At 36.6% G+C, this 14,906-nt stretch overlaps 1 protein-coding gene across 5 annotated transcripts in view; it reads right to left on the reverse strand.

Moving 5' to 3' along the window:
* Positions 1 to 14,906, reverse strand: part of krz (beta-arrestin protein kurtz) — a 68,849-nt gene that overhangs the window by 10,378 nt on the left and 43,565 nt on the right. For all 5 annotated transcript variants that reach the window (XM_076120466.1, XM_076120481.1, XM_076120473.1 and 2 more), the window contains exons 3-4: positions 6,014 to 6,080; positions 1,222 to 1,317 (exon numbers count right to left, since the gene is read on the reverse strand). In XM_076120466.1, the coding sequence (XP_075976581.1) occupies positions 1,222 to 1,293 (72 nt within the window). In that variant the 5' untranslated portion in view covers positions 1,294 to 1,317; positions 6,014 to 6,080. The remainder of the gene's footprint in view (positions 1 to 1,221; positions 1,318 to 6,013; positions 6,081 to 14,906) is intronic.

A 14,906-nucleotide genomic window follows, 5' to 3' on the forward strand; every position in this document is an offset into this window, starting at 1 on the left:
GATTAAAAAGTCGTCGAGACGAAAGGTGTCGAAAGATAATGAAGGTTCTAATGAGCTCAAACTGAACAAAAGGAGAATGCTCAAAAAAAACCCAGGCTGTACACAAAAGTTATGTAACTCAAAAAATTAGTTATACTGTGTAATTGAATTCCCAATGTTTACCTCTATCAAATTCGATGGCTGAACTTACTATTTTGCTATAACTTTTCAGTAGGGGTTTTCAATATATTTTTATATTTTCTAATATAGGTATGTAACTGAGTAGTACAAAACTACTACTACTACTACTAAATAAGTTACCTATATAAATGTTTAATCTTTTTTGAGTCACACATTTTTAATATAGGTAGGTATGTAACTGAGTTACAAATTAAAAATATTCAAAAATATATTTTTGAAAAATGAGTCATCATCACCAGGTCATATATGTCCCCACCGAGGGGCACGAGCCTCCCCTCTTAACAAAGAGGGGGATCAGGCCTTAGTCCACCACACTGGTCTAATGCGGGTTGGCAGACAATAATTGGAGGGCTATTATAAGGTAGAAAAGTGTTGTCATGGTGGTAGATTGCTAGCCTATAGCCTATGAAGCACCAAACCCTTCCATCCCTCTACTGACTTTTGCAGTATGCACGGGAAGAAATGCAGCTGGCACCTTCTATGTTTTTTTTTCGCTCTCAATCCAGCATGGGAGCAATGGGAGAAATGAGTGATACTGTATAATTAATTCCAGATATTTACCTCTATCAAATTCAATGGCTAAACATATTATATTGCTATTACTTTTCAGTAGGGGTTTTAATGTATTTTCAATATTTTTTATCATGAATATAAAAAAGACATACCCGCCCACACTACTAGCTGGCGCCCGTAGTGCGGTTTCGATACAATTATATTATTCAAAAAATAATCATTGTGATGAATGTTTGAAAAATATTTATTTTTTAAATTCACCTTTTAAATAGCAAAAAATAGTATTTAGCCATCGAATTTGATAGAGGCGAATATCTGGAATTGAATCACTCAGTATCACTAAAATTCTGAGTTACACACCGTTTGTGTACGGCCTGGGTTTTTTTCCCATACATTTTGAGCATTCTCCTTTAGCCGTTTTGATTTATTAAGACTCCACTTGAAATATCTTTATAGGTTTGAAGAGTGCTTGAAGACTAATGAGAATGAAATTTACGATTTGAGGAAGTATTGAACTGTTTATGTTACCTTGCCATTTGGTGAGCTCTTCTTGAAGACTCGTGTGGCTTGCCTTTGTTTGTTGCTGCCGGCGTCGTCCATTCTGCCGCCGCGCCCTCCTCAACACTGCACAATAATGTGATATGTGATTCATAGAAATATATATGGATTTTTAGAGCGCGCACAAAATCAACAAAACTCCCCAGCTATACGGAAGGATAATGCTGACTAAAACCAACCTTAATGCTCATGTTATATAAATATATTCACATTAAGGGAACAAATAAGGTCTGACCACGGCCTAGTTCAGAACAGTTTGTAACTAGCAAATATATTTTGAATGTAATTAACAACCACATAATACGGTACCCGCATAAAGGTCGAGAAATATTTCACTCGCATTGTTTAATAGAGTTAATTGATTAAAGAAAAGAGATAGAGCAATCACAGAATACGAATAAAAAACGGAAGAAATAACCATAATAACACGGAACTAACTTATGTACTCTGTGCAAAAACTAAACAGATTGTAACTGGTGAACTTTTTATTTTGCAGCTTCATATATATGGGTCGGTTGTAAAAACTTTGCACTAAAGTAAAAGAAAAATCATTTAGAGTTGGCCGCCAAGCGTTGAGTGGAATCTGGAGACAAATAACAAGTTCAAGTTGTCTTTCCCCAGAGAATATGCGGGAAGGCTAAGATTCTCTCTTGCTGTGAACTAGTTTTCAACGCTCAGGTGCGCTAGTTTCATTTAACGTCGAGATTCGTCCATGTTGAATTATTTCGTGGAATCTATTTAGCCTGCTCCAAGGACTAACTGAAACTAACTATGTTTATATGAAGTGTCTGCGGTCTGACCTCCAACTTCGTGATTTAATTTAGTTGTTAAAATTTCACTACGTACACGTGCCGTCCTTTGAATGAGTATCTTGTACGAAGGTCTATAGAAATCATTTATATAGCGGTAATTAATTATTACTAATATTGAAGGCTTTCCGCTCTGGCATGAAAAATAAATTACCCGTTGAGTATTTTTAACCACAATAAAACCCCGGTTTCACCACATATATGAATAAGTATTGGTTAACTCAGCATGTGGGATTTTGACAATTGTTTTTATACCCAACACGTATGTATATGTCACTTTATCCATCAGATAGTTATCCGACACTTATCTATACGTATAATATAATCTGTAAAAGTGGTACTAAGTATTTCAATTTAACACAGTTATCGGTATTCTTTATCGTATATGAGCTGGAACTGGTCGTTACATTGTTGTCGTAACCAATTTTCCCTCGAGTCAATATTTGCCGTAGATTTATTATACTCGTAGTAAAAGTCAACAAGCTGTAGTAGAGTTGTTTTCTTTAAATCTCTTTTACGCAGGAGCAATGATATAATATAATAAAGTTTTATTTCTTTAGAAACGCCATCTGTGATTCTTTTGTCCTGGGATAAGTTTGTTTGCCTTTCAATGGTAAACGGTTTGTACGTGATATGCTCTAATCGATCGGTCCCTAGCGAATTTAAACAAAACGTAGGTATTTTTAGTTCATTCATTATGCATAGCCTATTTATTTCTCTTTCAGAACCACTTTTTGCGGCACGTGTGATTTCAGAATTTTAAGCTAATGGAAATACGATGCTGAAAGAATACTACCTTCCTATTTTAGGTAAAGCTTGATCGGGATCTCTTGATATATTTATTTCAAGAGAAACTATTATAAATAAATAGTTTGTCATTCAGTTTTCTACAACACTACCCCGGCCGATTTTATCCGGTAATATTGGAGACGACAAAGACACCCCTAGGGAACACTTCGCTGACGTATTTATAAATATGTCGCATATTTCCTACATCACACAATATCATGGAAAGAAAATAGATTCAGGATTATATTGGGATATTCGCGACCCACCTAAGGCAGTGGGACGACGTGGGCGACGGCATCGAGGTTAATTATAAAGTTAAGGTAATGCCTTCTAGGAAATGTACTTATTATAATCTCGTTGAGTGCGACTAAAGATACATTATTAATACGGGGTCGATTATTATTATAATTTATTCGATTAAGGGCCGATTTTTCCATCATCAAATAACATTTACTGAAGAATATTTTAGGCATTTTTACAAATTCTCCATACTGTATCAAAAATTCAAATATAATTCCACAAACAAAGTTATATGTAACGCAATTTCCTATAGACGTTTCTATCGAGTATAGAAAAAAAAGGTTTTTATAGAGCGCACCAGGGGCGTTGATTAGTATTTCACAAAAAAATCTCGATAGTAACTCGGTCTGGTGTAGTCGTCGACAGTTGTTAAAAAGTCATGGTAAAATCGTTGCGAAAATCAACCTAAACTATCGCTTGTAGGCAGTTGGAAGCTAACACCAAATAAGTCGTTCTCAATATCTCATCTGTATCAGATAGTGCATATTGAGCATTTCCTGGCTCCAGCGGATTCCGTGTTCCGTTTCCGCCTCGAACCGCCCCCGTGTATCATACGTCTACAGTTAGCGAAACCGCAACGTCGTTATTTTATTACCAGAGCGCATCATTAGTACGGGATATTTACATTGCAAATCTATATAGGTTTTTTTTATCTACGGTCTTTAAGCATTGAATAGCACGCTATATAACCATATAGTAATTAAAAAGAATTTATAAAGAGGCGCAGAAATCTTCAAACGACAAAGTGTACACGTAGTCTACCTTTACTTAAATAAGCTCTTAGTAACTGTTTATTCTAGAATTTGTAGTTACTAAAGGGCAAATGTCTTATGTTTTTGTTGTGAGATGTGCCCTTTTGGAATTCATAAGCTGTCGTACTAATGTGTTGAACTACATTAAGTTTCAGCAAGAGTTGCTGCAGTTGTCAGGCACACAACTTGTTGCTATAGCACATAACTGGCATGCAGGCTGACCTTCCAATGTCAACAACACAGGCCTGATTGTATATATACCCAATATATACTGATTTTGTATGCGTTAAAATTGTTTTTCCCATATTTAAAAAGTATGCAAAGTCTCCAACCTGGTGGTATATCCTGGCCAGCGTGGTGGACCCAAAGCTTAATCCCTCCTTCAAATTTAAAGGAGACCCTTGCCCAGCGGTGAGACAGTAATGGCTTCAAAAAATACTTTAGTAGTTTTTGGATGTACCTACTATTTTTGTTAAATTTTCCATCCATTTTCTATGTCTTTATTCAACTTGTGCGATACTAAGAAATGAAATAGCAAATATAATAGCTGGTTAACAACATAGTCGTGTTCGCAGTCACAGACAGTAATGTAAAACTATCGATTGTATTCGAAGAAAGCTCCACGTTATCAAAGTAATTGTAAGTGAAAGCGAAGCCTTACCTATTTCTTACTAAGTTTATAGACCACAGTATTTGTTACTGGTATATAATAATGTATATATTACAGTTATCCTCTGAAGGTCATATGTAACTTAGTAACAAGACTGGAACAAGAATTTCACGTAATACATTAAATTATACAGCAAATATCGTGTTTATAATTTATTCAATGATCCTCTAAAAAGTATGTAATACAAGTATCTCTTTCATCATTGAAAGCTTTTATTTCAGTACAAATGATATTACGTAAAGAAAGATGTTTAAATATCGTTCGGAGAAATATACATTTATTAAGACGTTATGATATTCGAGAATTATTATAACGTCATATACGATGTTCCTTGGAAACGTTAATTATTATGTAAGAATTTCTGTGTTTAAAACGATCGTGATTCGTATCCAATCGCAGCTTCAGTTGTGTGAAACTGAATTCATTAATGTACAATTACTCATAATGAATGCAAATATGTATGTATAAATTCAACTTGAAATGTGGGTAACGATCCGTCAAACACGTAGCTGGAAGATCAGCGCGAATCACGAAAAAATACATTTCCTTGTAAACTAAACATGTTGGTACGTGGAAATTCTGAAATAAATGCCGATTCCTGTTGGAAACTACATAAACACAAAATGATGTAGTTGTATGTGTAATGATTCCTTCCTTATTCGATTTTATTTAGTGAATTACTAAATAAAATGTGTATGTGTAAATATCGATTAAACTATTGGGAAAAACACTTGTGAAAATATAGTACATTGAGATTTAAATCATTGTAATTCTACACGCTTGTGGAAAAAATACCTTTTGGATTTAAAACACTGTAAAAACTATACATAAAAGACGTGGGCGGAGATTCAATTTACTGTAGGATTACGTACTCGCGCGGAAGGCTTACGGAACATTGATCTATCTGCGTGATCGACTAACCGGATACGTTTAAAACCTTAGACGGGGGTCGTTGTTTGCCAGGTACACATAGCAACCGCCGCTTCTTTGAACCACGTGAAACCTTCGGTATGGATCGTAAGAGCACTTATGCAGATTACTAGTGTCTCTCCGGTTTATGGGTCAGACTGGCTTCGCGTAAACACACGTGAAAAGACCGTAAGCCGACACTCATATTGTAGGACATTATACACATGGAATTTATTCTTGTAGGTAACTTTTTTTGATCATTAATATTAATTTGTAAAAAAATTCGTCGACTTTACGTATTACTTTTTTAAATTTTTAACATATTATGTTGGCTGTAGTATTACACTTTGAGATGTTTAATCTCAAATTGCCATTACAGTCACACTCTTAGGCCCAATTCTTTTCCTATAATGAGCAAGGGAATAAGCTTTAAGCCACGAACTCCCAAAAAACTTCCAGGCATAAAGGGCCTATAACCATAGTAAAGCAGGTAACAATTACTTGAAGAAATAAATATTAATTTAAATACTTACGTGGACCCCTGTGCGGCTCCAGGGTGCGCGTTACCGCTACACACTAATACTGCGCAGCCAGGCCGCCCTGCAACAAACAAATACAATCTAATAAACAAACAACATAGAGAAAGCAACCTCCAAAGGTCAACATGGAGGACATTCACACTACTGTGAACAACACTTTTCCACTTACTACTACGATATACAATTAATTGGTAAAAGTTTGATGTTATTAAGACCGAAAAAAATAGACTGCAATAATATCAAATCGTTATCGTTATCTATATCTAATTTTGAAGGTTTAAAATAAAAAGAATCTGAAACAAGAAACCAATTCTTCTTGAATCTGTTTATTTTCTGTGTTAGGTAGAACTTCGTCAGTCTCTGATTACTAGTAGTTACTGCCTCAAACAAATACAGCAATAAAACGCAACACTAAACATTACTATTCTATAGTTAGTCATGTTCACAGTACGTCTGCCAAACCGACATATACCTTAATGGTGCCTGTTGCCAAACATTAACTGTTAAACCATTAAACTGTTATTGACCATCGTGTAAACATCATTTATTTATTACTTTGATTTTTGGACGGTGCTAAAATTAAATGCGTTAAGCAAATGATGGTTTATGTTTTGTAAAATAAACTGTTGCCAAGTTACGATGCTGTTGGAAGTAGAATATCTTACGTGCTGAAACCACAGGCTCATAATCGGTTTTGACACTTTGCCCATATGTACAACGTTAAAGGTGTTTCTTCATTATTCTAGCGATGCATTAACAAGCCCTTATTTCTGTTCTATCAATCTGTCAAGAATTATCAAGAGATGTGAAACACGTGGCATAAACATTATTATGAAATTTTATTTTATTGTAACAGTACGGTATATTTTAATATGGAACAATATCGATAATCATGCTGTTCAATCACGGTGGGCGACTTCAGTATAAGTTCACAAAGTCACAATACACCGAATAATCCCGCGTCGAGTTCGCTTCAGCTTCATGCCAGTGTGTTGGCTGTAAAAGTTCAATGCTTTTGTTGTCGATACGCTATTGTTGCTTTCTATACATTTTCCGAACGATAGGCGAGAAAAAAAAACAGAATACGAGCGAATTGGACTCTCCATCCCCTGGGTTCTGTGCAACGCTCGTTCGATAACCCTAAACTACATATAATAGGTTCGAATAAAATACTATTTCTACAATGACTACAATTTGAATGTTTCATTCCAGGCGAGGAAACTGTCCAAATATCACGTGAACAATATCATTTTATAAACGATGCAGTGGTCCACCTATAAATAAATCACAGGTACTCATATAAACATTTAGCAAAGTGTGAATATGACTGTCGCGACAATAGCGCAAGTTGTAAACAGTAGTACGTTCATAAATTCAAAGCAAAATTAAGGAACAAGGGACGTCAAACAAACATTGGAACAAACGTGCACGAGACGTGACAGTTCCGCTCGTCTTCACTAAATAAATTATAAGATACATTGTTCCGGCGGCATCTCACCTTGCCGTAATAAGGCCGTAACTTTCAAACAATGGTCTTTTCTCTTCACTTTCAAACAGACTCACGGCTCACTAATTAATAATTCAACCGTATAATATTCAATGTAATACTGGTTATTAGTGTGTTATTAGTGTAAGAGCTAATAATTCATAGGTACAAGGGTACGTCCGCCCTAATTTTACACGGGTTTTCCCTCCGGAGACGCGAGGATAATGAGATCATGTCATACATTTTACATACAATGACAGTTGTAGAAATTCGCACAAATGTACGTGGACCTCGCCCGGGAGTAGATTCCGAAATCATATTAGTTTTCATATTACTTTGCAGGAAAAGTGGCATAAATATATTTTGAGCAATCGTTTTGTCTTTCGTTACATTGGCCTTACCGAACATTACTTTAAGATTTTTCTGACATTCAGGTATTAACCATAAGGTCCACTGTTCGTCCTCTTTTCTCGTTCTAATGCCACTAAATCTTCTTGACGGGCACCCACTCGGAATAAATGAGGTTATACAGCCTTTCAAAAAAGTTAAGACCACATTTATATTCCTTGTCTAGAAGCCTGCACAAACCCAACGAATGTTATAAGGTAAGACTAGAATTTGTCTCCTACGCGAACTAACGGATCAACGTATTGTAATAAATTTTGCAAATTAGGCTATTTACCCACAACGAGGCAATAACAGTTAGTTAAATCGTATTTTCATAATAGAGTCACGACAATAATACAAATTGTGTCTTTTGTGGTAAAAAGGATTTATTACTTGGTAGAAAATGAATTTGAGTAGGGCTAGGGAAGTTTGTAAAAATTGTACAAAATGACGTGCTCTGGTCTCGGACTACGAGTACGACCAATTATTAGCAAAAAAACTCGAAGCGCTTCAATAAAATTCATCAATATTTATCCTGAACATCCAAAGTCTTTGAGCATCGGACCCTTAAAGATCGAATGTCAATTAAATTCCTCCGAGTTTTTAATTATAAATTCGACGAGGGTAGCAAAGAGCATAAAATTCTTTGTAACTAGCTTCGCGTTACTGCCCATGAAAATGTTTTAAACTCTTTCCAATCAAGCGATGGAAACAACGCCTACATTCTATAACTTAGTTAAACTAAAGCATTGGATACACGATCTGAAGTAAACAATGTTGATTTTAGATCTTTCTACTCTGATTATCGTTAAGCGAAATGAATAGAGAGTCTAACAAGAAGGTCTTTAGAAATGTCGACAATACAATCTTCAGGGTAGGGTTCAGTAAGTAACAAGTACGTAATCTGGTGGGCGTTTGTACGCTTAGATGTGTACATACAATAGTATTCGTCCGTAAATCATCGCGTCTTTTAATCGGAACTTTTATAAAAGATTTCTTGGTTTCGTAGCAACAAATATGTTATCTCTTTCAATATGATATTTAGGTCAGTTTTCTGGAAGATTCCACGGATTTCCTTAAGGTATCTATTGTATTTTTTATAAGATTTCAAATGAAACGTTATACCAAACTGAAACATACAACTGCAAGTAACGTACCTACTCATTGCACAATGATTGTTCTTTTAAATACATTATAAGTTATTTAACAGAGCAAAAACAATGAACTCAACCTCCTGGTAAAACTTATTTTTACAAAACAACAATTGTAATTGAATCGTGTTGGGTATTCCTTCAGAATTCCATTCCTAAACCATGTTTGACGTGAACACAGTACAGTAACCAATACATTGTTCAGTTATGCTACAAGAACTTTAACTCGTTAAGAATGTTTTATAGAAAAAACGAGAGCAGTTTTCATCTTGGCAACCTGTGTTCTGATATTTTATAGCGTGAACAGTGCTTTCCCGTTATTACCGTACATTAGAGCTTTATTTTCTGGATATATTACCTCGTATTCAGCAGAGCAATTTAACAAGTCGTTATGAAGACGCGTTGGACTGAATCAGTATTATGAGTGAACTAACGATCCGTAAATTATATCGTAAACAATAACCTAACTAAACCGTATTCATAACATGGACAATACACGCCACGAAGCCACTTTCATACGTACAATGCTTCCTCGTTGACAAGATGAGCCCCTATCAATTGAAGGCGCCTATTATTTTGCCAATTGTTTCGCTCACAACACGTCGTATCGCACATAGTCAGTATTCGGCGGTGTGGGTAATAAGTATTTGATAGGAATTGACACTGCCATGATTACCGAGATCCGGCCCGTTCGGCACGGAGCCGGTGACGGGGGATCGTATAATCGGATCGCCATCCATCCGTCGTAGCGGGCCGAGCGAGGTCGCCACCCGCCCGGATAATGCGAGACTTTACTTCTTAAACTTTCCCATTCGATTTCATTTACATTGATGAAGGTGATTCACGTTAATCTATTACGGATTTGGAAAAGAACGCTTTGGCCTCAATAAATCTAAATTGGAGATGGGGAACTACGCTATCTGAATAAAAAATAAAGGACACATCGTTATTTTGGTGCGTATTCATTGGCAACATGGCCGGCCCCGTAAACACCACTTGTTACATGAGGTTCATTCAGCTATAACCGTTATGGGAGAGCTAATGTTGGATAAGGGACTTTTCATGACACAATTATGGTCACCGTAGGCGTCGGGTCGAGACTGGTCGCTATCACCTTGTTTACTTTTCCATTTATATCTCATTCCCTCGGATTGCACGTCACCCTACCGACCCTGGCTTGATTGGAGTTTTCCCGATCTATTCGACCACTCGTCGCAAAATTCCGCCGCGAGTGGTAATAACTGATAATGACCGTAATAGCTGCTCTTATATGTTTGAAATGAACTAAATTATTAAACTTGAATAAAAGGATTAGGTATCAGGCTTGCGGTAGGTCGTATTGATATTATAATTCAATTAATTTATAAATGCAGAAACGACAAGTCCTGCTTTATTCATTTCATTGAAATTACCTGTCACTATTATTCAATACATTTAGAATCATGAGAGAATAAATACATTATCACTTTACCGGGCTGATCTTTCTACGATTTACGAGCAAGCCTTTCTAGAATAACACAATCTTGTTACAATCGGTATCCGGCTAAAATATATGACGATCTATATTTTCATTACACATAAGAAAATCTCATAACCCGAGCATGACAAATATTTGCTCACGAATGAACAGCACAAATGAGAATAGATTGTAACAAACATGTACGGGATTGAGCAACAAGGTACCTGTTGTGGATATATTCTAAGAATCGTAACGAGCGTACTATTTGAAGGAACACATTAAACAAAAACATTTACACTATTAATTACAACTGTTTACGCACGTAATGTGTGAGCAACGGGACCGGTGTGCGTGTGTAACGGCTACAATAAATTGACGGGAAAGAATCCTGTAGCACGAAACATCCATCTCTTTGTGTCGGTGACCTGTTTTTAATACACTCAAGACGCCAGCGTCTCCGCCAGGGATCAGGGGGCGTAGGCCAGGTGCAGGGGGAAGGACTTGCGGTAGGGGTGTAGCCTCCAGGGCGTTTTCAATAAATAACACTTCCTCTCGCTCGAGAAATGCAAACAAAGCTTCATCGACGCGTAATTATGTCAATATACAACACAAACACAACAGACACGTGAAAAATTATTAGCTTTTCTTTCCAACTAAGTAATATCATCAATTCTGCGCCTGAAAAATAGATTGTTCGTAGTATAAAAGGAAGCTGAAGAACCGCAACGAGAATTTTCTTACAATATTGTTCTCTGAGTACTTCTGACGATTTGTAATAAAACTACGGTGGATGATTGTGTACTTTTTCTAGACAATTTAATGTCAATACTTGAAGATTGTTAGTCTTCACGCTCCATCGCTTCTGCTATTATTGAAGAAAAATCTTTTGTTGATAGAGATGGCCTTTATAAAAGAGGAAAATATACATAAAGGGATGGCTTCGTTATTATACCGCCTTCTAAAAATTATATCTTAATGGGCAGAGATAAAATACATTTGAACGGTTAAGCAACGGTCCAATTCACGTCAGTCACCGATGGTCGAGTGAGCTCGCCTGTTCATAATGTATGAATTATGCTTAGGAGAGCGAGGACCAAATTCATTACCTACAAATTGTTGGGGAGTTCACCCTCCGCTGAATAGATTTAAAGGTCAAAATTATGTAATTCACGTTTATTTGACAACTTTAGCTTTTGATGTCCTTGGCTTATAATTTGATTAAGTCTATCAAATACATTACGTACTCACGTTTGGGTTAATATTTTGATATACATATATTAAATGAAAGTATTACAAAAATATAACTTAATTAAGTAGAAAAGAATATTACTAGCGTGTTCTCTTTACTCTACATCCCTTTTCTAGAGAAAAATTGCAAAAGGAATACTGGGAAAATATAAAAGCGCAAAGTTCAAGTTAAAATGACGGTAGATGGTAATGCTTGATACTTTACTTTTTCTTATCCCCGAGAGACTTCGCGTAAAGAAGACAGGTCAAGTTTGTGCAAGAACCGTTTCACTCAAGCGGTGTTTCAATCTAAAGTATTTTAATGTGCAGTGGATAATATACAGTGAAACATTTCAAATAAAATCAAAGGTTTATTTTATTGTGAAAACAGTGGTTACATAGATGTTAATAAGTACATTGTGGTTTGTAGAATCACACTGTTCGGCCATGCAAGGCGTACAATATTATAATAATGTCCTCCTAGCCGATATACGGCTACGGCGGTCAGTTTCATTGAAACTGGCCATCTGTGCAGGACTTTGTTTTATAGTGTCCAAGTGTGTGCACAATACACAGGTACACTCTCTATTCCATCACTCTCATAGTTTGGTGGGACGGATAACCGACACGACCAGTGAGAGGTCAGGCGCAGGACCGACGGCTTTACGTGCTCTCCGAGGCACGGAGGTCTTCGACCTCAACTTCCTAACTCCGGGCAATCTCTAAGAAATTCTTAACAGAAAATCTCAGAAAAGACTTTTTGGCCCGACCCAGGATTCGAACCCGAGACCTCTCGCACCGCAGTCGCATATACTACCGACCGCGCCACAGAGGCAGTTTATGTCAATATAATATATTTCAGGATATGCTTTATAACGATCGCTGTGAACAAATAATTTAATATAACAAATCGTACGTATAATTCCCAGGAACGAATCAACAGACGATTAAACCTCTTAATTATTCAGCGGTGCGTGCCTGAATGATGGGCTTCGTTCAATCAATATCGATTTGACATTTCCCTATTCGGCATAGAGCCAAAATTATCAAGGTCTTTTACGATGTCGATTTTGAACTAGATATCGTATTATCTACGCCATTAAACGGGGAAACACGAAAGTAGTCGTGCTTTTGAAGCGTTGCTGAAACTTGTGCAGTTGTTTTGAAGTTTGTCTCTGAATATCTGAGTTATAGAATAATCAAGACTCGTACTAGATCATCAATCATCATTATGTATGTATACGAGTTTGTAGTACAGAGCTTGCGTCAAACATAGAGCCTCCTTTATCCCAAAAATTAAAGCGTTATTGGCATACAATGTTCGTAACAGTTACCTTACAGCATTAATATAGGTAGTAGGACTGTGTTGGCTCCTGTTGACCCAACGTGGAGAGCCGGAGTGGTATAACGAGCACGTTTCACCGGCGCACCCGGCCACGTGCCGCCAACTACCGCCACCGACTACTTTTCAAATGTTTTCCTCCTTTTTTCACAACCGCTGACAATAGTAGACAAATTCACATGGAGCCAAGCAGGAAAATTCAAAACATATGATGTCCCTTCCTTGAAATTATTTGTATCATTACTTCTTTATTTTGCAAGATATTTTTCTATCGTTATTATATAAATCATTCTAGACGTCGACATCACTAGCATCCAATTTTGAGCTTTACTGGGTAATCTAATTGGTATTTCTTGGAAATACGATGCGAAGAAAGCTTTGTCTTTTCTTTCATAGTACCATTTTGACAGCACCATTATAATTTAAATAAAAAAAGTAGAAACAAACTGCGACAAGAAAGAGAACAAATTATATCAACGGTTGTAGAACAGAGAACAGAGCTTTCTGATGTGACGTCACACAGTCAGGCTACGTGAGCTAAATGTTCTGTAGTGTCGAGAGCAGGTCACGAGGTGTCGACACACCTACGACACAAGATATCCCACTTCGCATTTAAATAACTTACCGACACACACAACTGGATATGGAAATGTAAGCCGATCGACGTTTGAAAAATGTATGGCGAGCAAGAATATACTCTAGCAAGAACGTGCTAACTATGAGGCTGTATGAGTGGTTTCGAATATTACTATGTTAAGATGAGGATCGCGAAATAATATCTACTCATCATCTTAAAGATTACTTTAGAATTTCAAGCTCAATGTTGCGAGTGCTCAACTTCATTTTTCCACAGAATTTTTAGGGAAGCTCTTTTCAAGTGGCACTCAAGTGTGCTACGGATTGGTTGCTGTTGCTGGCAGCTAATTAAAATCTCTAACAAAATTATCTTTATTTATTAGGGTGTAGCAACACTTTCAGTGTCCCCATTTCGTATATGGCGACTATTAACCCACCAAGGATAGATTAGCGCTATCGCCACAATAACACCCCCATACGCAGAATTTAATATCTCTTTCTTTGCGAGGTAATAATAACATTATGGGCACATAAAACGTGCAGAAATATCAAAAGAGTGACTTTTATAACGAATGTGTTTCTGGTTTCTATCAGTCATGTGCCTCCTGAATGTGTGTTATTATTAGATTTAGGAGGTACGGGCGCGGGCGCGCTCGGTCATTTCACCCAGTACATTTACCCTTAGAACAACTTGATCGTAAAACACAATTTGATTGTGCAAACAAAGTCTTTGTATTAAGGTCGTCGCAGAGGATTTGTTCATGAATATGTTTTTGTAGTAGAGCTTAACCGAATTTAAATGGCAATGTGGATACTCGATAACTGTTTTGAAAGTGGTTAAATAAGAGAAGTTTTAGATTTGAACAAGAAAGGCTGAAAACCTACCTCTTTTTTATACAGAATTTTACAAACAAGATACATGAAACGGTATCAACGTTTAATAAATTGAGTGCGGCTTGAAGCCCCGAGATAAAACGGTTACCAGCTGTTATATGCATGCGACCGAAAGGGCGGGGAACATCCTGGCACACAGGTGATTCAATTTAAAAATATTTTACGTGATAGAGCCTTACATGTGTCGCTCCGGGAAACTAATATCATTATAATAGCGGTGGAACTACGTTGTAACATATAACTAGGTTACTATGACGTTAATCGTTTATATTGTTCCCAAATTGGATTTTGCTAAAACTTGTTAGAGCTGAATTAGGTACGTACGAATCTAGCTCACTAATGAGTATTGTAAGCATTGATTTTTA

This window comes from Anticarsia gemmatalis, chromosome 1 (assembly GCF_050436995.1).
Source record: "Anticarsia gemmatalis isolate Benzon Research Colony breed Stoneville strain chromosome 1, ilAntGemm2 primary, whole genome shotgun sequence".
NCBI lineage: Eukaryota > Metazoa > Arthropoda > Insecta > Lepidoptera > Erebidae > Anticarsia > Anticarsia gemmatalis.